The 24970-nt window shown below is 41.3% G+C and overlaps 1 protein-coding gene across 1 annotated transcript; it reads left to right on the forward strand.

Moving 5' to 3' along the window:
* Positions 1–10388: 10388 nt before the first annotated feature.
* On the forward strand, positions 10389–23698 carry LOC106584527 (ferritin, heavy subunit). The gene is made up of 3 exons (XM_014169928.2): positions 10389–10847; positions 11575–11721; positions 22519–23698. Exons 1-3 carry the CDS (start codon positions 10680–10682, stop codon positions 22819–22821), a joined length of 618 nt encoding a protein of 205 aa, XP_014025403.2. The 5' UTR covers positions 10389–10679; the 3' UTR covers positions 22822–23698.
* Positions 23699–24970: the final 1272 nt, after the last annotated feature.

Below are 24970 nucleotides of genomic sequence, written 5' to 3' on the forward strand. Positions count from 1 at the left end.
GCTAGCTAGCCAACTTCAAATCAAATCAAATCAAATGTTATTTGACACATGCACCGAATACAACAGGTGTAGACCTTACAGTGAAATGCTTACTTACAAGACCTTAACCAACAATGCAGTTTTAAGAAAATACCAACAACAACAAAAAAGTAAGAGATAAGAGTAACAAATAATTAAAGAGCAGCAGTAAATAACAATAGTGGGGTTATATACAGGGGGTACCGGTACAGGGTCAATGTCAATGTGTGAGGGCAATTGAGGTAATATGTACATGTAGGTAGAGTTATTAAAGTGACTATGCATAGATAATAACAGAGAGTAGCAGCAGCGTTCCAGAGAGGGGGGGAGAGGGGCAATGATTAGCTGTTCAGGAGTCTTATGGCTTGGGGTTAGAAGCTATTTAGGAGCCTCTTGGACCTAGACTTGGCGCTCTGGTACCGTTTTCTGTGCTGTCGCAGAGAAAACAGTCCATGACTAAGGTGGCTGGAGTCTTTGACCATTTTTAGGGCCTTCCTCTGACACGGCCTTGTATAGAGGTCCTGGATGGCAGGAAGCTTGGCCCAAGTGATGTACTGGGCTGTACGCACTACCCTCTGTAGTGCCTTGCGGTCGGAGGCCGAGCAGTTGCCATACCAGACAGTGATGCAACCAGTCAGGATGCTCTCGTAGGTGCAGCTGTAAAACCTTTTGAGGATCTGAGAACCCATGCCAAATCTTTTCAGTCTCCTGTGGGTGAATAGGTTTTTTTGTGCCCTCTTCATGAATGTCTTGGTGTGCTTGGACCATGTTAGTTTGTTGGTGATGTGGACGCCAAGGATCTTGAAGCTCTCAACCTGCTCCACTGCAGCCCCGTCGATGAAAATGGGTGTGTGCTCAGTCCTCCTTTCCATGTAGTCCACAATCATCTCCTTTGTCTTGATCACGTTGAGGGAGAGGTTGTTGTCCTGGGAGATGTTTAGTCCCAGGGTCCTTAGATTAGTGATGAGCTTTGAGGGCGTCCTCGATGCACTGATTGATAAAGCCAATGACTGATGTGGTGTACTCCTCAATGCCATCGGAAGAATCCCGGAACATATTCCTGTCTGTGCTAGCAAAACAGTCCTGTAGCTTAGCATCTGCTTCATCTGACCACTTTTTTACAGACCGAGTCACAGTCACTTTAAACAGTGCAGCCAGAATAACAGAAAAAGGGCTGCATTTGAGTTTGTTTAAGTTGTTTTCTAGTGATGTTTTGGGGGATAAATTCATAACAATGAGATAATGATGTGCGATTTCACCTGGCATAAAACATTTGCTCTCTCGCCAGGACACTGTTCAGAGAATTTAGCCAACTACACAGCTAACACAATCACTTCAAACTGAAGCTGGAATAACACGCTAGCTGCATTTTGTGTTTTTCTATCGACATTTCTTTGTATATATCCATAAAAATTATGCTGATTCATGATTTCGACTGTCTGAGAAAATGTTTTCAGGCTGTTTGTCTGGCCCCGACTCCCGACACGTTCATTACTATGGGGCAGGCTGGAAACAATGTTGCAAATGTCGGAGAGACAGACAGCAAGGTTAATACCTGGACCCTCTCTTCACATTTCAAGGCCGCGTTAAGATATTAACTCAGAGAAAGACCAAGCCCCGCTCAGGTGATACCTCCCATCCCATCATTAATGCGCTCCTGAGTGGCGCAGCGGTCTAAAGCACTGCATCTCAGTGCTGGAGGCATGACTACAGACCCTGATTCGATTCCAGGCTGTATCACAACCAGCCGTGATTGGGAGTCCCATAGGGCGACACACAATTGGCCCAGCTTCGTCCGGGTTAGGGTTTGGCTGCGGTAGGCCATCATTGTAAATAAGAATTTGTTCTTAACTGACTTGCCTAGTTAAATGAAAATGATTGTTGTAATGTTGCCTATGTGGACAGGGGTGTAGTCAGTTATAATCTTTGTACCCATTAGTTTGAACTCCACTCTTAGATCTGCTATTGTTAGCTCAAAAGAGAATCCAACTGTGGTCTGATCACCCAGTGCTTTTTAGTTTGAATTTCCTAAACTTGAATACCCCCTCGGTTTTCAAATCACGTAGAGGGTTTCGGCTGTTGCACAATAGCAACCAAAGCCCATGTAAGTCAATTTATAACATTCCATCATTGGTTACTCTGGAGTTCCTCATATTGATGTTGGCTGCGGCCTCATGCCCTATGGTGCTAACCTTGGAAAGGTAATTACAATCTCTACTCCTTCCTTTATTACTAATAGGGATAGACCAAATGGTGCAGTTCTGTGCAATCTCAAATCAAATCAAATATTTGTCACATGCGCCGAATACAACAGGTGTAGACCTTACCATGAAATGCTTACTTACAAGCCCTTAACCTGTTTGGGATAGGGGGCAGTATTTTCACGTCTGGATAAAAAAACATACCCGATTTAATCTAGTTACTACTCCTGCCCAGAAACTAGAATATGCATATAATTAGTAGATTTGGATAGAAAACACTCTAAAGTTTCTAAAACTGTTTGAATGGTGTCTGTGAGTATAACAGAACTCATATGGCAGGCCAAAACCTGAGAAGATTCTATACAGGAAGTGCCCTGTCTGACAATTTGTTCTCCTTCTAGGGCATCTTTATCAAAAATACAGCATCTCTGCTGTAACGTGACATTTTCTAAGGCTTTCATTGGCTCTAGGAAGGCGCCAGAAAGTGGAATGAGAGCTCTCCAGTCTCTGGGCGAAAAACAGCAGGGGTTTTTGTGAGTGGTCCTTCTGAGAGCGCGCGTCCACGAGACGACTCCATTTTTTTCTTTCAGTGTTTGAACGAATACAACGTCGCCCGGTTGGAATATTATTGCTATTTTACGAGAAAAATAGCATAAACATTTATTTTAAACAGCGTTTGACATGCTTCGAAGTACGGTAATGGAATATTTTGACATTTTTTGTCACAAAATGCGCCGGCGCGTCACCATTCGGATAGTGACTTGAACGCACGAACAAAACGGAGCTATTTGGATATAACTATGGATTATTTCGAACCAAAACAACATTTGTTGTTGAAGTAGAAGTCCCGGGAGTGCATTCTGACGAAGAACAGCAAAAGTAATCCAATGTTTCTTATAGTAAATCTGAGTTTGGTGAGGGCCAAACTTGGTGGGTGTCAAATTAGCTAGCCATGATAGCCGGGCTATCTACTCAGAATATTGTGTGATTATTTTTGGGAGGGTACTCTCCTGACATAATCTAATGTTTTGCTTTCGTTGTAAAGCCTTTTTGAAATCGGACAATGTGGTTAGATAAAGGAGAGTCTTGTCTTTAAAATGGTGTAAAATAGTCATATGTTTGAAAAATTGACGTTTTTGCATTTTTGAGGTATTTGTAATTCGCGCCACGCTATACCATTGGATATTGGTGAGGCGTTCCACTAGCGGAACGTCTAGATGTAAGAGGTTTTAATAATAGCCAACTCAACAGGAAGGATTCACATCTTCATATCATGCTCTTTTTTTAAATACATTATTTTCCGCTCATGAAATTCCATGGCCAGTTTGTCATGCATGCTCAGACTCTTTCTCTTTATCCTCTGGCTCGGGTTAGTGACACAATCTTCCCTCCTGGCTGCTGCAGATGTAGCAGGCTGACCTTCATCCTGTCTTATCCCCACCAAGCTATGGTGATCATCTGCCTCTAGAAAATTATTACATTGCTGCATTAGAGAACTCCTTAGAGTTCAAGAGTTCATTATATAATTGTTATTAAGGGAGTGCAAGAGATAACTGACAACATGACTTATTCCCTGCAGTCCAGGGATGACACATGTTGAATGAATGTGTCCTATCTAATGAGGATTGGAACAGTCCCCCATCTGAACTGTCCAAATGGTCAACATCTGGGATATCTTCCAGGGGTTGCTGGCTATTAATGATTCCGGCTAAAAGTACCCCAGCTCATCTGTCTGTGGTCTTACTGGGGGTCCTCCACCAGTCTTGAAATGCTCCCTACCAGCAACAGCATTTGTCTTCTTTAAGTAGGTTTTTATGTTTTTCCACAGGACCTTAGAAAGACAAGACAATATATAAATGATATTAATAAGTATGTATGATATTGTTTGTGTTGCATTTCTGTCACACAAATACATTTAGGCCCCACTGTGTTGTGTTACACAAGAAAACTAACATTTAAAAGTGACTCTGATTTGTAAAAGTGGGCCAACAATAAATACAGTATCTTACCTGAAGTTGTTGTATCGTCCTTTTGTTTACTTTTTCATTTGAGTTGAATTCATCAGAAATGGTATCCAGGCATTCTCTTTCTTGTTTCTGTTGAGGAATCATGCTGTTTGTTCTCAATAATTGGCTGGTTTGACACAATTCGCTTCAAGAGGGTTTTTTCAAAGTCACTGAAATTCTTTGAACATTTTCTTTTACCTCCGTCCATTGTTTGGTTTGGGTGACTTGCTCCACACAATGCTTATGTATTAGTGTCCCATCCCTGGTCTTTGAAGCATCCTTCACAAAGAATAACTGGTTTGTCCTTACTTACCTTAGTCTGGGACGTGTCAGAATTGTCATGCCCATAGGGGGCACAGGGGAGGGGGCACGTCCCCCCATACATTTTTTGTTTGTTTGTTTCTCTGCAATTTTACTATGCCACCTAGCAATTTTATGGAATAGGCTTTAGCTAGCCCAGATAGGTTCCTAATCTCCCAACTAGCTGCCAATAAGCTATTTTCAGGCTAGTTAGAGTAGCTTGTCTAACTATCTTAGCTGGCATGCCTTCTGGCAAGGTTGGTAGACTTTAGAAAAGCAAGCAAAAAGGAAATGTACTGAATAAGAGAGAAGCATATTTAAGAACGACACTGCAGCCATCCTCACATACTTTGTGCCCCTGTGTGTGTGTGTGTGTGTGTGTGTGTGTGTGTGTGTGTGTGTGTGTGTGTGTGTGTGTGTGTGTGTGTGTGTGTGCACCCCCCACACCAGCATTGTCCAAGCTGGGGGGGGTCCTGGGTTGGGTGCCCTGTCTGTAACCTAATGGTAATCTGTGTGTAATGTAATCTGTGGCCAGGGCTGTCCAGGCACAATGCTGCTGTTGTAGTGGTGGCCTGACAGGGTAACCCCGCCCCTCACCCAGCAGTGTTTACGGCAGGCAGCAGGTGTGAGGACAGACACCTTGACTGTCAGTCTAGCCAAACACTGTTTATAGTGTGACTGTTTATAGTGTGTGTGTGTGTGTGTGTGTGTGTGTGTGTGTGTGTGTGTGTGTGTGTGTGTGTGGCTACATAACTACGACAATGTGCACAAAAACAATGTACAATATTACTATTTTTGTAACAATACTTTGATCTTAGAGTTACCAACTTAAAACAATCAATAAGAAACATTTAAATTAGAACAAGCAGAGATGAATGACAGATTACAAATAGAATGATGAATCAGAATACCCAAACAGCTAATAGATAGATAACTACAAATAGTCAATCTGGTCAGGTATGAGATGTGTCACTATGTTTGAGTACCGCCTTGTGTTTGTACACAGAGTTCAGCTGGACATGAGTGATGACACGTGTGTCCACGTAGTGCCCTTGAGTGTCTGTCCACAGCTGTGTTCCAAGCCACTGTGTGTGAGCAGACCAAACTAAAAGTAACAAAGGGGGTAGGGGGACCCTGCCTGGGTTGAGTTCCTAGGACAATCCCCAGGGGGGTCTGTAACAATAGCACATTTCCACAGGCATGATTAAAGCAGCAATTAAAACAGTTTATTTGATGTTGTTTTCTCATTATAAGTCAGTATATCAGGACATACTGTGAAGCATAATGTACCCTTTAATCCAAATCATGCTAATCTTGTCAGACTGATATCATTTACACTGATTGAAAGTGTTTCCTGGAGGCCTTGGATATGTCCAAAATGTCACTCTATTTGATAACGGACGTCGGTATGCTGCTAACAGTTTCCTCCACTGTCCCAGTGTCCCTGTATCCATATCGGGCTCGAACCTGTGATCCTCTGCTCGCTAACACACGTGACCGCCCTCCTTGACAACCAACTGTTTGAGCAAACAAAAGAAGATCTAATTCCATAGTGCCATTTCTTTCTTCCCTACTGGCCGAGCAGGCCCCTGAGGAGCGGCCAGCCCCACACGTCACTCATCTGCCCCCGAGAGGCAGCGGTGGCACGGGGACCTGCTGAAACACGAGAGGGGGGAGGAGAAGAGGGGGGAGGAGAAGAGGGGAAGTTGACGAGGGGGAGGGGAGAGAAGGAGTAGTCAGAGAGGAGAAGAAATAAAGGGTACATCCTCTGTGTACAACCTCCATGTACAACCTGTGTGTACATCCTCCTTGTACAACGTAAAACACCAAATAATGCATGCAGAACAGAATTAGGCCGATACCCACTAATTATCACAATCCAGAAAAGAGGAGTAAAATTCTTCAACCGCCTAAAAGGAAACGATTCCCAAATATGCCATAACAAAGCCATCACCTACAGAGAGATTAACCTGGAGAAGAGTCCCCTAATGTCACGTCCTGACCAGTGTTAGGGATTATTTGTAATTGTAGTTTGGTCAGGACGTGGCAGAGGGTATTTGTTTTATGTGGTTTGGGGTGGTTGGTTGTGTATTAGGGTGTTTGATTTGTTAGTTCTGGGTTTTGGGTATGTTCTAGGTTTGTATTTCTACGTTCTGTCTAGTTTAGTTTTCTATGTTTAGGTTTGGGTTTGTGAGTTGTGGGAGATTAATTGCTGTGTATAGCTTTGTGCCTTACAAGCCTGGTGGTGGTGGTGGTGGTGGTGGTTTTTTTTCCTGTGTACGTGTTTTGTTTTCGGTTTACCTTCTTATCCATAATAAAAAGATGAGTACACATAACCCCGCTGCGTATTGGTCCACTTTCTCCGACGATGATTTCTCTATATCTTCAGACGAAGAAGAGTGTGACACCTAAGCAAGCTGGTCCTGGGGCTCTGTTCACAAATGCAAACAAGACCCCACAGAGCCCCAGGACAGCAACATAATTAGACCCAACCAAATCATGAGAAAACAAAAAGATACACTTTAATTTAACTAGGCAAGTCAGTTAAGAACAAATTCTTATTTATCAATGACGGCCTACCCCGGTGACACTGGACCAATTGTGCGCCACCCTATTGGACTCCCAATCACAGCCAGATGTAATACAGCCTGGATTCAAACCATGGACTGTAGTGACGCCTCTTGCACTGAGATGCAGTGCCAATGACAGCTGCGCAATTATGAGCCCTAATTACTTGACACATTGAAAGAATTAACAAACAAAACAGCAAATTATAATGCTATTTGGTCCTAAACAGAGAGTACACAGTGGCAGAATACCTGACCACTGTGACTGACCCAAAATTAAGGAAAGCTTTGACTATGTACAGTCTCAGTGAGCACAGCCTTGCTATTGAGAAAGGCCGCAGTAGGCAGACCTGCCTCTCAAGAGAAAACAGGCTATGTGCACACTGCCCACAAAATGAGGTGGAAAGTTAGCTGCACTTCCTAACCTCCTGCCAAATGTATAACCATATTAGAGACAAATATTTCAGTAAGATTACACAGAACCACAAATAATTAGAAAAGAAACCCAATTTTGATAAACTCCCATAACTATTGGGTGAAATACCAGCGTGCTATCACAGCAGCAGGATTTGTGACCTATTGCCACAAGGGCAACCAGTGAAGAACAAACACCATTGTAAATACAACCCATATTTATGTTTATTTATTTTCCCTTTTGTACTTAAACTAGTGAACATAATATGACATTTGACATGACTTTAATCTTTGGAACTTTTGTGGGTGTTATGTTTACTGTAAAAAATATTGTTTATTTCACTTTTGCTTATTATCTATTTCACTTGGTTTTGGCAATGTAAACATATGTTTCCCATGCTAATAAAGACCCTTAAATTGAAATTGAGAAAGGGAGAGAAGAGGGAAGGAGAGGAGAGTGAGGGGTGTTAGAGAGGAGTGGCGCGGGGCAGGGGAGGTCCAAGACAGAAAATAGTCTCTAACACCGGAAGATATGAATGCCGTCACTGACACTACTTGTGGACGAACATAAACTCAGCAAAAAAAGAAACGTCCTTTCACTGTCAACTACGTTTATTTTCAGCAAACTTAACATGTGTAAATATTTGGATGAACATAACAAGATTCAACAACTGAGACATAAACTGAACAAGTTCCACAGACATGTGACTAACAGAAATTGAATAATGTATCCCTGAACAAAGGGGGGGGTCAAAATCAAAAGTAACAGTCAGTATCTGGTGTGGCCACCAGCTGCATAAAGTACTGCAGTGCATCTACTCCTCATGGACTGCACCAGATTTGCCAGTTCTTGCTGTGAGAGGTTACCCCACTCTTCCACCAAGGCACCTGCAAGTTCCCGGACATTTCTGGGGGGAATGGCCCTAGCCCTAATCTTCCGATCCAACAGGTCCCAGACGTGCTCAATGGGATTGAGATACGGGCTCTTCGCTGGCCATGGCAGAACACTGACATTCCTGTCTTGCAGGAAATCATGCACAGAACGAGCAGTATGGCTGGTGGTATTGTCATGCTGGAGGGTCATGTCAGGATGAGCCTGCAGGAAGGGTACCACATGAGTGAGGAGGATGTCTTCCCTGTAACGCACAGCGTTGAGATTGCCTGCAATGAAAAGAAGCTCAGTCCGATGATGCTGTGACACACCGCCCCAGACCATGACGTACCCTCCACACTCGTCAGTGAAGAGCACTTTTGCCAGTCCTGTATGGTCCAGCAACAGTGGGTTTGTGCCCATAGGTGACATTGTTGCCAGTGATGTCTGGTGAGGACCTGCCTACAAGCCCTCAGTCCAGCCTCTCTCAGCCTATTGCAGACAGTCTGAGCACTGATGGAAGGATTGTGCGTTCTTGGTGTAACTCGGGCAGTACCTGTCCCGCTGGTGTGATGTTCGGATGTACCAATCCTGTGCAGGTGTTGTTACATGTGGTTTGCCACTGCGAGGATGATCAGCTGTCCGTCCTGTCTCCCTGTAGCTTTGTCTTAGGCGTCTCACAGTACCGACATTGCAATTTATTGCCCTGGCCACATCTGCCTTCCTCATAACTCCTTGCAGCATGCCTAAGGCACGTTCACGCAGATGAGCTAGGACCCTGGGCATCTTTCTTTTGGTGTTTTTCAGAGTCAGTAGAAAGGCCTCTTTAGTGTCCTACGTTTTCATGTGTGACCTTAATTGCCTACTGTCTGTAAGCTGTTAGTGTCTTAACGATCGTTCCACAGGTGCATGTTCATTAATTGTTTATGGTTCATTGAACAAGCATAGAAACAGTGTTTAAACCCTTTACAATGAAGATCTGTGAAGTTATTAGGATTTTTACAGATTATCTTTGAAAGACAGTGTCCTGAAAAAGGGACATTTTTTTTCCTGAGTTCACATGATAGCATCCTGTTTAGTATGATGATAAAATTACAATTTGGCCAGGGTCCAGGGGGTAGGGACCACTGACCTATGGGGAAGTCCAATTCTGCACTGTTGGTCTAAAAGTGTTCCTGACATGTCTGGCTGATTATGGGATGCGTATGCCATTGTTCTAAAAGCCAGGAACAATACCTTGTAATGAACACGATGGGAGACAGAGAGCTGGTTTCAAGCACAGGGCACAGCAGGTGTTTATTGTAAAGGGCCACAGGAGGAGGCAGGTAGCTGGGTCCAGGGGTAGGCAGAAGGTCATACACAGGGGGTCCAAAAAGCCAACAGTACACGCAGGGAAAAGGCTAGTAACGTCATCCGAGAGACCAGGTAATAAATTGATAACAGGAAATCCGATAGGCTAAAATACAGGCAGGGAATAGGCACGGGAGGTGCAAATTATGGGGAAATCCAGAGCTCCTAATCACAGTGTGTCACAAAACAAACAATACATCACAATGATGGGGTGCAAAACCTGAACTAAATAGTGTGTGATAATGACATACAGGTGTGTGAACAGGTGATCAGAATTCAGGTGATTGGGATCTGGAGAGTGAGCTGCGTTCAGGGGATCTATGTGTTTGAGAGTTTGAGCTGGAAAGTGGGCTGCGTTCAGGGGATCTACGTGTTTGAGAGTGGGAGTTGGAAGCAGACGTTACATTCAGCACTTAAAATAAAATATACAAGAATTGTGCTTATTCAAGCAAATACCCCGCTTTCAAAAATAAAGTGATTCTATTCTATTTTATTTTCACTAACCGAACTTATTTTCTGACGCGCAACATCCCATCCCAGCATAATTCGCATGCTTTAGCCACTGTTCATGCTCACTTTTTAATTACACAATTTTCACTAATCGTTGTTTAATTTTACTATTTGTAATTGACGTCGCGCTTCACTCTCATTTAGGGCAGTGTCGAGCACACGCACCGGATGAACTTGAGAATCTGAACTGGAAACGATTTCTCCATTTCTAAATTATCCTACACTCTCGCAACCAAAGACTGCAAACAAAACTTATAGTGTATGTAGTTGTTTATATTAGGCTAATCATTTAGTATTAAATGATAAATATTATCACAAGTTTATGGGAAGGAGATAGTGTCGTTCAATCGAGATCAGTTGTGAGCTGGCCCACTTTAGACTTCATCAGTTGTGTAATAACGGTTGTTGTTACAATCTAACCACCGTCGGGAATTTTTTAAACATGGCTGAACCAAGTGTCAAGAGATTAAAGACCAACCTGCCTATCTGTAAAATTCACCGACCATTTGTCGGGAGCAGGGTGAAACAGAACCTCCCGGCGGTCGTTGAGGAGAGTTTGTGCGGAGTATCTACAATGCTTATGGAGTTTGCTTACAGACTTGATTCACTGGTAAGGGCGACCTAACCATCCAGCAATAAGTGCAAGTTACTTGTTTACAAAATGTTCTATGGGAAAATTGGATGTTTATAAATAAAGGCTATTTGAAATTGCATGCATTTTTTTATAAAATAATTTATGGCCTGAATCACTGAAAGAAGGTTTTCAACCCTCTGTCATATATTTATCAATAAGGCACGAGGAAGTGTGGTCTACATTATGAACTATATTAGGTGGTTCGATCCCTGAATGCTGATTGGCTGACAGCATACCACGGGTATGACAAAACATGTATTTTTACTGCTCTAATTACGTTGGTAACCAGTTTATAATAGCAGTAAGGCACCTCGGGGGTTTGTGATATATGGCCAATATACCACTTCGTGTTGAGTCGCCTGAGAACAGCCCTTAGCCGTGGTATATTTGCCATATACCACATCTCCTCGGGCCTTATTGCTTAATTATAAACTGAGTGGTTCGAGCCCTGAATGCGTGCCTTTTTGCTTAATTTAGAGCTAATCGTGACTGTCATTCCACAACATTGCATAACTAATGTGTATAAGCAATGAATCTTACAAGTCTTCATCTTATAATTTATTCCCATTTCCATACTTAGTCATATTTGCACAGGCCTTTGATGAGTTGATGAAATGCCATCCAATACAGCAATATATGTCAATAACCCACTTGTAAATGGATCATTCTCACTGGAGTTACTCTATATGATTCACTCTTCCAGGCCAAGATATTTGAGCAGGATGACATTTCCTTGCCAAGAGTGGCAGCGTTCTTCCATGAGCACTCTGAGCAGGAACGGGCGCAGGCTGAGGCCATGCTGGACTACCTGTCAGACAGAGGGGGACAGTACTGTAATAAAGACATACAGGTACACTGTAAGACTTTTCTGTCATTTCAACAGTAAAACACTGTAGAATGCACAGTAAAATACCTTAAATGTGTTTTACAGCATTAATGCTGTAGATTGTACTACATTATGGGTAAAATGCTGAAAAATACTGTTATTAACTGTAAGTGTAAGCCTCCTGTAAAAATTACTCTAACTTACTGTATTTCTTTACAGTAGTACCTGAACACTGCTGTAGTTGGCGGTGCCAAACTGTCTGCGGTGTGTGAGAGAGAGAGAAAGAGAGCTGTAATCTCATATTTGAAACCAAGACTGTTCTCAGGGCAGGTCTGCCGGTTTTGACTAGCATAAGTTACTTTTCTTAGCAGGTTACGAGAATTAATGCAGCATGTTATGATAATTAGGTAAAGGTTAGGAAAGCTAAAATGCTATCAATGTCCTGGACGCGACTCAAACCTTTCTACAATCAGGCCTGCCCTGAGAACAGACTTGATTTCCACTAATGCGATGCTCTGCGCCAAACGGTCTGTGAGGGAAGACTCATGAGAAAATTAGCTTTCTGTTCTACTCAAGCTATTTTATTTTGTATTTTCGTGGAAAAGTCGCCTAAATATTTTTGAGCAGCTGCTACGTATGTACTAATTCCATATACAGTTGTGGCCAAAAGTTTTGAGAATTACACAAATATTAATTTTCACAAAGTCTGCTGCCTCAGTTTGTATGATGGCAATTTGCATATACTCCAGAATGTTATGAAGAGTGATCAGATGAATTGGAATTAATTGCAAAGTCCCTCTTTGCAATGCAAATGAACTGAATCCCCCAAAAACATTTCCACCGCATTTCAGCCCTGCCACAAAAGGACCAGCTGACATCATGTCAGTGATTCTCTCGTTAACACGGGTGTGAGTGTGGACGAGGACAAGGCTGGAGATCACTCTGTCATGCTGACTGAGTTCGAATAACAGACTGGAAGCTTCAAAAGGAGGGTGGTGCTTGGAATCATTGTTCTTCCTCTGTCAACCATGGTTACCTGCAAGGAAACACGTGCCGTCATCATTGCTTTGCCCAAAAAGGGCTTCACAGGCAAGGATATTGCTGCCAGTATGATTGCACCTAAATCAACCATTTATCGGATCATCAAGAACTTCAAGGAGAGCGGTTCAATTGTTGTGAAGAAGGCTTCAGGGCGCCCAAGAAAGTCCAGCAAGCGCCAGGGCCGCTGGCGCTCCTAAAGTTGATTCAGCTGTGGGATCGGGGCACCACCAGTACAGAGCTTGCTCAGGCAGGTGTGAGTGCATCTGCACGCACAGTGAGGCGAACACATTTGGAGGATGGTCTGGTGTCAAGAAGGGCAGCGAAGAAGCCACTTCTCTCCAGGAGAAACATCAGGGACAGACTGATATTCTGCAAAAGGTACAGGGATTGGACTGCTGAGGACTGGGGTAAAGTCATTTTCTCTGATGAATCCCCTTTCCAATTGTTTGGGGAATCCGGAAAAAATCTTGTCCGGAGAAGACAAGATGAGCACTACCATCAGTCCTGTGTCATGCCAACAGTAAAGCATCCTGAGACCATTCATGTGTGGGGTTGCTTCTCAGCCAAGGGAGTGGGCTCACTCACAATTTTGCCTAAGAACACAGCCATGAATAAAGAATGGTACCAACACATCCTCTGAGAGCAACTTCTCCCAACCATCCAGGAACAGTTTGGTGATGAACAATGCCTTTTCCAGCATGATGGAGCACCTTGCCATAAGGCAAAAGTGATAACTAAGTGGCTCGGGGGAACAAAACATAGATATTTTGGGTCCATGGCCAGGAAACTCCCCAGACCTTAATCCCATTGAGAACTTGTGGTCAATCCTCAAGAGGCGGGTGGACAAACAAAAACCCACAGATTCTGACAAACTCCAAGCATTGATTATGCAAGAATGGGCTGCCATCAGTCAGGATGTGGCCCAGAAGTTAATTGACAGCATGCCAGGGCGGATTGCAGAGGTCTTGAAAAAGAAGGGTCAACACTGCAAATATTGACTCTTTGCATCAACTTCATGTAATTGTCAATAAAAGCATTTGACACTTATTAAATGCTTGTAATTATACTTCAGTATTCCATAGTAACATCTGACAATAATATCTAAAGACACTGAAGCAGCAAACTTTGTGGAAATTAATATTTGTGTCATTCTCAAAACTTTTGGCCACGACTGTACTATATATTTCTATATACCTGAAGGTTTTCTTAACTAAGCTACTAACTATCTAGCTAACGTTAGCTTGTTTGGATTGTGTTAGCTAACAGTATAGCCAAGTTGACATGTCGGTCTGTTGCGTTGATCTTTCTTGCTGGTAAAATAATCAGTGATATTGTAGCTATAGAGCAAATCATTTTAGTATTAACAACGTGCAGAAATCCATATGTGTGTTTCTTTGGATAGGCTACTTAACCTGTGGGTGCATGACATGGTGCTAACGCTATGGTATTATTAGTGGGAAAGTGTTCATAGGCTTCACCAGGCAAAAATACAGTTCGTCTAGGGAGGGAGCGAGAGTTTAGCTATGTCGAATACACCTTTAGTTTGTCAACAGGCACGGACTGACATTTTGCCTTGGGATGTATACTTTTTGGGTGATTCTGCAGTTGGAATGAGAAGAATGGAAGCTCTCAGATGAAAGGGGAATGGTGCTTGCTAATGTTAGCTATAGCTCAGCGATGGCGAACTCCATTGGACACCTTTCTCTAAATATCTCTGCTTAATGTTAGCTCTTTTCAGTCTCGGGGTGCATGTGATTTAGCAAAAGTGTAGTCGAATATGCTTTTGTTATCCTTATTAGTCCATTAAATTAATAAATTCAGCAACAACAGGCACAGACTGAAATTTTACCCTGCAGGATATTAAAGTTAGCTTTTATTTTCATTTCCTTCAGATTGTGTGGTTAGCTTGCTAGAATTATTCAGGGCGATGGTAGTGTCATTTTCTGCTTGAGTTGAATTTTCCTTGTGCTTTTGCTAATCTTTCAGAAGTGATCCTTATCCAACCATTAATTAGGCAACATTAAATTAATGATATCTGAAACATCAGGCACAGACTGATATTTTATTTAGCCTTGTAGTGTATAATTATTTTGTTTAGATTGTGTGGTTGGCATGAGTTACATAGTAACGTATAGCTTGATAGCTCTTGGTGTGTGAATGGCATTTGATGGCTGGGGGTAGTGTAATTTTCATATTGCAGGATGGCTCGTAGCTGGAAGTAGCTTTATTGGGAATGTACAGGTGTAAATCCTGTAATTTCTGTTTCCTAAATTTTAAAGCATTCGTAACGCATGCAACAAAAAAAAACATAGAAATGTTGTGAACTACAGTTTTGCTTGTGGGGTGCCCTTGCACCGAAGCATCACTACTTGTTACGCTACCCTGACCTCATCCTGCAATTTGGGTGACTCATTCGTTTGTGGACACTGAGGTTTGAGAGCAAGCACTCCTACTTCAAGGAGTGTGCCAGAAACGTGTCTGAGAGCCACAAGTTTCTCCAATATTACTTATGCAGCGGCCAATTGTTTCCACATAGCATTAACATTGTTGGTGTCATGAATTAATTTGAGGAGCGATTATGTAACAACACCATTCAGGGTCCTGGACAGTCAAAAGGGTTCACAAAGCAAAGCATTGCAGAGGTCTAAAATTGTATACAAAGTAAAAACATACACTAAAGGCCTTGTTGTAATGGGAAAATATGATGACGGATACACAATTGGAAAGATCTCACTGATTCTGGTCACAGAATCACAGGTCCATTTAATTGTTGGGGTGTATCAGTCTGTGTCACTGGTCGACCTCAGGGTTCATTTTATACCAGATTCTCTGATTAATTACAGTTGAAGTCGGAAGTTTACATACACTTAGTTTGGAGTCATTAAAACTGTTTTTTCAACCACTCCACAAATTTCTTGTTAACAAACTATAGTTTTGGCAAGTCGGTTAGGGCATCTACTTTGTGCATGACACAAGTAATTTTTCCAACAATTGTTTACAGACAGATTTTTTCACTTATAATTCACTGTATTACAATTCCAGTGGGTCAGAAGTTTACATACACTAAGTTGACAGTGCCTTAATAAGAAAGTCTGATAGGCTACAAAATTGGGGTTACCTGTGGATGTATTTTAAGGCCTACCATCAAACTCAGTGCCTCTTTGCTTGACATCATGGGAAAATCAAAAGAAATCAGCCAAGACCTCAGAAAAAAGATTGTAGACCTCCACAAGTCTGGTTCATCCTTGGGAGCAATTTCCAAATGCCTGAAGGTACCATGTTCATCTGTACAAACAATAGTACGCAAGTATAAACACCATGGGATGACGTAGCCGTCATACTGCTCAAGAAGGAGACGCATTCTGTCTCCTAGAGATGAACATACTTTGGTGCGAAAAGTGCAAATCAATCCCAGAACAACAGCAAAGGACCTTGTGAAGATGCTGGAGGAAACGGGTACAAAAGTATCTATATCCACAATAAAACGAGTCCTATATCGACATAACCTGAAAGGCTGCTCAGCAAGGAAGAAGTCACTGCTCCAAAACCACCATAAAAAAGGCCGACTATGGTTTGCAACTGCACATGGGGACAAAGATTGTACTTTTTGGAGAAATGTCCTCTGGTCTGATGAAACAAAAATATAACTGTTTGGCCATAATGACCATCGTTATGTTTGGAGGAAAAAGGGGGAGGCTTGCAAGCCAAAGAACACCATCCCAACCATGAAGCACAGGGGTGGCAGCATCATGTTGTGGGGGTATTTTGCTGCAGGAAGGACTGGTGCACTTCACAAAATAGTTAACATCATGAGGAAGGAAAATGATGTGGATATATTAAAGCAACATCTCAAGACATCAGTCAGGAAGTTAAAGCTTGGTCGCAAATGGGTCTTCCAAATGGACAGTGACCCCAAGCATACTTCCAAAGTTGTGGCAAAATGGCTTAAGGACAACAAAGTCAAGGTATTGGAGTGGCAATCACAAGGCCCTGACCTCAATCCTATAGAAAATTTGTGGGCAGAACTGAAAAAGTGTGCGCAAGCAAGAAGGCCTACAAACCTGACTCAGTTACACCAGCTCTGTCTGGAGGAATGGGCCAAAATTCACCCAACTTATTGTGGGAAGCTTGTGGAAGGCTGCACAAAACGTTTGACCCAAGTTAAACAATTTAAAGGCAATACTACCAAATACTAATTGAGTGTATGTAAACTTCTGACCCACTGGGAATGTGATGAAAGAAATTAAAGCTGAAATAATTTATTCTCTCAGCTATTATTCTGACATTTCACATTCTTAAAATAAAGTGTTGATCCTAACTGACCTAAGACAGGGAATTTTTACTTGGATTAAATGTAAGGAATTGTGAAAAAATGAGTTTAAATGTATCTGGTTAAGGTGTATGTAAACTTCCGACTTCAACTGTATATGTGTGTGAAGATCGTCTGAGTAATTATTACCCACTACCAGTTTATAAAGTGTCAGGTTTCGCAGTTGTTTCCCTGCATCATTTAGTGTGTTCTCCTTAAACCAGTGTAGGCATGGAGGGTCTTCAAGATGCAATTAAACACCAATTGACCGAGTTGGAGACCGAGATGGTGAGCTCTTTGTTGGAGCATATTAATGGAGAATATTAATGATCTTGATTTGACGCCAATATAGTGCCGGGAATTGCTTCAGTTCTTCAACCAAAGAGGTGAGCTCTTGATTTGATAAATGTAACATATTTATGTAATTGTTATGAAAAAAGGTGCTATCTAGAACCTAAAATGGTTATTTGGCTGTCCCCATAAGAGAACCCTTTGAAGATCCCTTTTTGATTCCAGGTTCATGTATAACCCGTTTGGTTCCAGGTAGAACTCTTCTGGGTTCCATGTAGAACACCCATTCCACAGATGGTTCTACATGGTACCCAAAGGGGTTCTACCTGGAACCAAAAAAAGGTTATACATGTACCTGGAATCAAAAAGGGATCTTCAAAGGGTTCTCCTATGGGGACAGCCAAAGAACCCTTTCGGAACCCCTTTTTCTAAGAGTGTAAACGCACACAAGGTTAAAAAGGTTCTGTAAATAGTTAATATGTTTGCCCTCAAAATAAATGGTTTATGCTAAGATGATGCGAAGCATATGCAATAAAAGGGATGGAAATGACAAAAATACATATAAAGTACAAAAATATACAAATGTTTCTGTAAATTGTTTGTTTGTCCTCTTGTGCTGGTATGGAGTGCAGAGCATAGCCTAACAGAGCTTTTTCTTTTTTTGAAGAAGAAGAAGAAAATGAAGAATGGATAGGATCTGTAACAATGGATAGGACACTTGTCCTCCTCCAAGCATCAGTGGCCTTTCCTTTTTCACCAAGTTATGGCTCTGTGACCACTTCAATACCCTCAATGGCATCGTGATTGACAGTTGCCTGACTCAAGCTCTCCTGAACAAGGGTAAGAGAATTGTCAACTTTTTTAAAAGCCAAGCGACCAAGTTGAGGAGACAGAACCTGTGCCTGCTGAATGAAATTGACGGTTACATCTAACAGCCACCGCTGCCATTCTTTTGTTGATGACACACTTCAAAGAGAAGGACGAATCTCTGTTCCTCTTGGCAGATGTAAGGAGTAGTGTTTTTAGACCTAGAAAGTGTATCTGGTTAATGGTGTTTATACTGTACTATTATACATGATTTTAATATTTTTATATGTATGTTTTGTGATTTTTAGGTTACTGCAACTTGGGTTGATGTCAAGGCGCATTTTTCTTTGCCAGACACATGAAGGCTGATCATGCTTGGTAATACATTTATTTGATTTAAGGTGGAATATAAATAAATATATATATATATGTGTGTATATAGTATTCTGGTAGCTATCTGGAGATGTCTAGTAAGTATACACTAACACCCTTACTTTTGTGTATTTCAGGAAATACTCTATTGGGTTCCTCAAAATGGATGGTGTCGATCGAGAGGAGAGTGGTCTGTGTTTTGGACAGTGAGTCCAACTTTGCTGCTGCCCTCTCTGTGCTCTTCAGCATGTTCTATGTTTTTAACATAGAATACCAGGGGTCGGCCTCTGCAACCTTGGAGCTAATACAGAGGTGAGCATTGAACATTCATTGATCCAACACTTACATTTAGCATTTGTTAGTTACATTGCAATGATATTTCTTATTGTTATTTTTTCAATGCCTCAACTGATTTAATATAGTTTATGTTGGGTTGTGCAGGTTCCTGGTTCGAATAAACCCTGAAGGAACCAAATGCACCGCGAAAGAAAGAGTGAGCTGCAAGACCGGAAAGGTCGTTCAGAGGAAGCCATTGCCAATTGACCCACATGTTACACACTTTCTCGCAGACCTGAAGAAGTTTGAGTGGAAAAACTCCAACATGTAAGTACACAAACACATACACCTGATGAACACAAACTTTATTTTTCAGTTGTCATCTGCTTTTTTACCCAGCTAGTGATAGTAGTAGTAGTAGTGATAGTAGTGATAGTAATACTAGTGATAGTAATAGTAGTAGTAGTAGTAGTAGTGATAGTAATAGTAGTAGTAGTAGTGATAGTAGTAGTAGTGGTGATAGTAGTGGTAATAGTAGTAGTGATAGTAGTAGTAGTAGTAGTAGTAGTAGTAGTAGTGATGATAGTAATAGTAGTCGTGATGATAGTAATAGTAGTAGTGGTGATAGTAATAGTAGTAGTAGTGATAGTAATAGTAGTGATAGTAGTAGTGGTGATAGTGATAGTAATAGTAATAGTAGTAGAGATAGTAGTGGTGATAGTAATAGTAGTAGTGGTGATAGTAATAGTAGTAGTGGTGATAGTAGTAGTGATAGTAATAGTAGTAGTGATAGTAATAGTTGAAGTGATAGTAATAGTAGTAGTGATAGTAATAGCAATCTCTCTCTTTCTATTTCCATGTTTGTCCTAGTTGATGTATAAGAGTTCAGGAGGATCAGAGTTTCAAAGATTGGGGTGATAATCTGCACGCCAACGAGATTTATTTGAGACTTGTTTGCATCTCTCATTCTCTCAGAAATCCTGCCATCCGGGTTGGGTCAGCAAATGATCTGCTTGCGCCATCCCGGAGCCTGTGTTGGCTTGCGGTAGCATGCTTCTCTGGCTCCAGTCTAGCTCTGCTCCCTCCTCTCTATCATCCTCTCTCAGCCCCTTTCTCTCTCGATCTCTCTCTCTCTCATTTCTCTCTCAAAGACAGGCAGGCAAGCTATTCTTGTTATAGTTTTTTGTAAAAATTTCTCCATGTTCAACTGTTTTCCTATTTTTTAAAAGTTTTTTTAGAAAAAAAATGTTTCTTACATAATCCTGTATTTTCAAGAATGACCTATTCTGATGTCTTGGTTTGTGTATGGTGAAGTACATTATTGGCCAGTATTTGTCAATGTTCTTATCACTGTATCTCTCTGTCTTTCTCTCCCCTACTATCTGGAGTTGTAATGTTGCTCTTTTCAAATGTTGTTCTTTGTGGTTAAAGTGCAATTAATGTGAAATTCATGTTTTGAATTTGAATAAATATATATATTTGTACACATTGTTTTTCTTACAATATTACATTTCAGGGAGCTGTCTTCTAAAGACAACCTGCAATGCTGCTTAGTACTGTAAAATAATTGTATATTACTGTAGGTATTTCCCTGTAAATTTACAGCATTATACTGGCACCACAGTTGCCAGTTTAATACTGTAATTTTGCTTTACAGCAGTGATGCTGTAATATAGTTTACAGTATGATTTTCCTTACTGTAAAACATATTACATCATCCCTGCTGTAAATGTACTGCATGGATGCTGTAATATGTGACATACTGTATTACAGCATCCTTGCTGTAAATTTACAGCAAGAATGCTGTAATAATTTTTACAGTAAGGAAAATGGTACTGTAAACGATGCCTGTTCTACTCATTCTAATTCTGTGTGCCCACTACCGGGGGAGAGGGGATGGGTTCCTCCTAACTTTAGGCAGTGAAGTAGGGCATGGGTCATGCATGCATGCTGTCTTCCTTCTGGCTAAATAAATTGGCACACTAGCTCGGTTTCCATTCAATTGGCCACAGATTTTCATGCGGATATTCTAAAATCTGCATAAAAACAATAAGCGCATTTTCCCACCAGATGTGAGTTTCCATCAAACTGACTTGTTGCAGATAAAAGGCTGTGCGTGATGAAGTAGTGCACATAAATTACTTTTGCGGTTAAGTTCCCATGTACGGAATAAAAAACATAAGTTCGATGGTCATCTCAATTTCAACTTTACCGATGGTTTTCACAACAAACTGTTGTGATAAATAGCAAACTTGCACAATCTTGTTTTGACACATGCTGTCAAGACAAGATATCCCTCACTGATAGTGGACAGGGGGTTAGTTATATGATGAGATATGAATAAGGGCAAGATCATTTTATTTGATCATTGGCAGCCAAGCACCGGTCACCAGCATTCCACTAATAGCTTACCCTCAATATTTGGACTATTGGAAATTTGCATGATCACAGTGCATTTACCCACCATGTGAAGTTCATCATAATTTATTTAACCTCCTATAAACGTCTCATGCTTTTCCACGTCGTGGTGGTAGGCCCATATCATCATGTGACTCCAAGTTTACTTTATTATATCGATATTTGCGCATAAAGGCATTTCCACCGCCATTTCTTGCATAATTAATTTTACAGACACAAAAAGGTCCCACCATGTCGAACGAACAAATTGTCTGTGGACATTTATGAAATTGTACCAACATTTGCTGTTTCCATAAGCCCTGTCGTGACTGTTTTTTATGCGTAAGGCAATTATTTTGCATTAAATGGTTGTGTGGAAATCTGGTTACTGTCTATGCTTGGTGCTAGGGATAAGGGGTTGTGAGTGGACAGAATAGGGACGTCTGAGGCCAAGGGGGATGGGGGGTTAAACCCTAACCCTGGAGCTTTTCCTGGGGCTCAGGCCTATTGCCTGTCAGGGTGTACATTTCCCCTGAGTTCCGGAAAATTGGGGAGATTAATGTGCAGGCGGAAGGACGAGGCATTAATTGTGTTTCCAGATGTACGGGGTGGCGTTGACACTTTAGTGCCGTGTCCTCTTTCTGCCTCCTCCAGTTTTACGAGTCATGTCAAATCGATCCCAAGTGGGACCGCTAAGGGGTCCATCATCAGCAATTTGGGACACCTTGTTAGCCATTGATCTGTGAGGGCAAATGATGTGTCCTGAATAAGTCTATTCATCAGTTCTGATATTATTACAATTTGTATTCAATTCTGCAACCAATTCTTCAACTTTGGTTGAGGTTTGGAAAGAAGTTGTCTGAAAGGCTTTTTGTTGTTTTGTTTATAAAACAGTTTGGATGGATTCATTTTCATAAAGATCATAGTTGAAGTAGGAGAGATAAATACAAGTGTTTTCAGATTTTAAGAAACTAAAGTAGTGTAATAATGAATTAAAGTAAAAATATATAGTTATCCTTCAGTAAGGGGGACAATTAAGTGAGCTGTTCTGTTCTAACATCTACATTTTGGTTATTAGCACAAGGTTTCCCAAAGTCGGTCCTGGGGCCCCCCCTGGGTGCACGTTTTAGTTTTTGCCCTAGCACTACACAGCTGATTCAAATAACCAACTCATCATCAAGCTTTGATTATTTGAATCAGCTGTGTAGTGCTAGGGCAAAAAACAGAATGTGCACCCGGTGGGGCACCAGGACCGGCTTTGGGAAACCCTGATTTAGCCCATTCTAATGGCCGTCTCTGTATGTGTGTGTGCTGTCATTTTCCCCCAGAGGCCAGGCTGTGAGGAGGTGTGTGCGGTGATCCCAGCCCTCGAGCTAATGCTGGGCCAGTGGAAGGAGGAGATGTCTGTGATGGTGGAGCTCAGCCAGCTGTCCAATGAGCACAGCGACCCGCACTCCGCCAGCGTGGTCAAGAGCCGCTTCCTGGGGCCACTGGTGCCCCGCGTCAAACTGCTGGGAGACCTCCTGACCAACGCCCGTAGAGTGGGTTGCACCATTGACCGCTCGGGGGGCTTTGGGGAGTACCTAATCAACCAGCTGCAGGAGGAGTTGACCAACGTCTCCAGTGGATGAACCACTCACTAGTGTGTGTTTCATTAAAGAAGCCTACTTGGTGACTTAGACTCACAAAACAAGCCTTTCCTGTCATGTCTGTGGTTTTTTTTTGTCTGGGCACCTATATTGTGTTATTGCTAGTCAGTAAGACCAATGTATTGTAGAAGACACTCCAAAGTCCTCTATGGAAATGATTTCTGAACCGAGCAAACAAGGGGGGATGGCTTAGTTACAACTTGCTACATTCTTGAATGTAAACTGAACCAAGCTATAGCACTTCTTCCAAATTCCTAAGCTTGAATATCTGCCCTATTTTGTAAATGTTTGGTTCAACATATTGATGGGGGTGTTGCGTTATGTTACAGAGGGTGGAAGGTCTTGAATCCAGTATTTTAAGTTCTAGAGACTACCAAAAAGGAAGAATACATGTATTATGTACTTGATCTGGGCTTTTAAAAGGGCACAGCCTCAGTGTATCATGTATGTATTCCATAAGCAAAGTTGAGCCTTGATGTCTTAAAGGCACTGTTGGATGAATTGAGAGGTACCAATGCGACAATCAAAGTTGAAGGCAAAGCACTTCAAATACTGTAATATCTGGTATTTTTTCAGGATGACACCTGCATTGACAATCCTCACAATATACTATGTTAAGTGGCTTATAATGTGAAGTATTTCTGTATTCACTATGTTACAAAGAGATCACTGATTCGTTAGAAATTCTGGGTTGATGATTAAGGGATATTGTTTGGGAATGGTCTCATCCATACACTTTGTGTCCACAAAACGTTGCTTTTAAATATACTGTTGAAATATTCACTATCCCTCTTCATCACATACAGTACAATGTTACAACAATGTCTTCCTTTTGAAATAAAGTTTTGAAAAAAAATTCTAAGCTCTCTTTGTTCTATATGGCTCATATAGTGTTTAATGTAATATAAGTGTTCGTAGTGACTTCAATTTCCTGACTGTCAAAGGATTCTGGATTTTTGCAGGAGTTTTGCAAGGGATGTCAACACTGGCTTAATCAACTCACTATCGCCATCTAGCGATCCTAACCCAGACATAGATAGTGTGTATGCACTGATATGTACTGTCGGCTTTGTGTGACGTTTTAAATGTATGTATTTTACTCCTTCACTGATCATGTTATGTCCTATGTATTATGTCATGTTTCATGTGGAACCCAGGAAGAGTAGATGAGGCTTTTGCAGATGCTAATGGGGATCCTAATAAATACCAATACATTGAGGTTTTCAAGTAGAAGGCTTATCGTGGCCTATTATTCTCCAGTAGGCCTGTCTATAAAAATAAAAAAATCCCTTCAGATCATAACAGAAGTTACAGCCATGAGACCATTTCGTATTTAGAAAAGTATATTTTATTTAAAACAAACAGGTCTGTCTGATTAATTATAAAGCAGCCTGCACATTGGATAATGAATATATTCGAGGGCTATAAATTATAATAATACTGTGTGCGAGACGACAATTAGTGATATCATTAGGCCAACTTCCATCTTCGAAACAAATTGTATAGGGACACTAGATAAACTTGTGAATAACATAATTAAAGATTAAGACAGTTTATGGGCTATATGACTTTAAAAGAGAGTTCGAGACGTATTATTCCTTGGAATACAGTCATACGGATATTTTAAGAAGCTCTAATATTAATGAACAATGAATTACAATCAATTCACTTTCATAAATGTAATTTACAGATTCAATTTTAATATGTTGGTGCATAGCTGTATTATTATTATACTTTGATGTAGTCCTATTACTAGAATATTATGCTGTTACTGAAGTTCCTTCTGGAAAAATAAAGTAATCCTATTCCATGTTATTATAGAGACAGTTACGAGAAATTGTACACTAAGTAGCATGAAGTTGTAAACCCCTCCCTGCGCACACACTCCGCGCGACCATTGGCCAATCCAGGGAGCTGTCAGAAATGCAGAGCACGCCCCTAACTCTCACGCCAGGGATAAAAGCTTGTTTGAGCCACAGCATCAGCAACAGGTACCCAAGGGGTGCACTAGGATACAGGTTGGGAAAGACAACCAAATTCCTACACTAAAAACTAATACTAATTGCAAGGTTTTTGGTTGCTTTAAGGATACCTTTACAGTTCAACTTTTTGCCCAAAGTTTCTGGTAACC

This window comes from Salmo salar, chromosome ssa23 (genome assembly GCF_905237065.1).
Source record: "Salmo salar chromosome ssa23, Ssal_v3.1, whole genome shotgun sequence".
Lineage (NCBI taxonomy): Eukaryota > Metazoa > Chordata > Actinopteri > Salmoniformes > Salmonidae > Salmo > Salmo salar.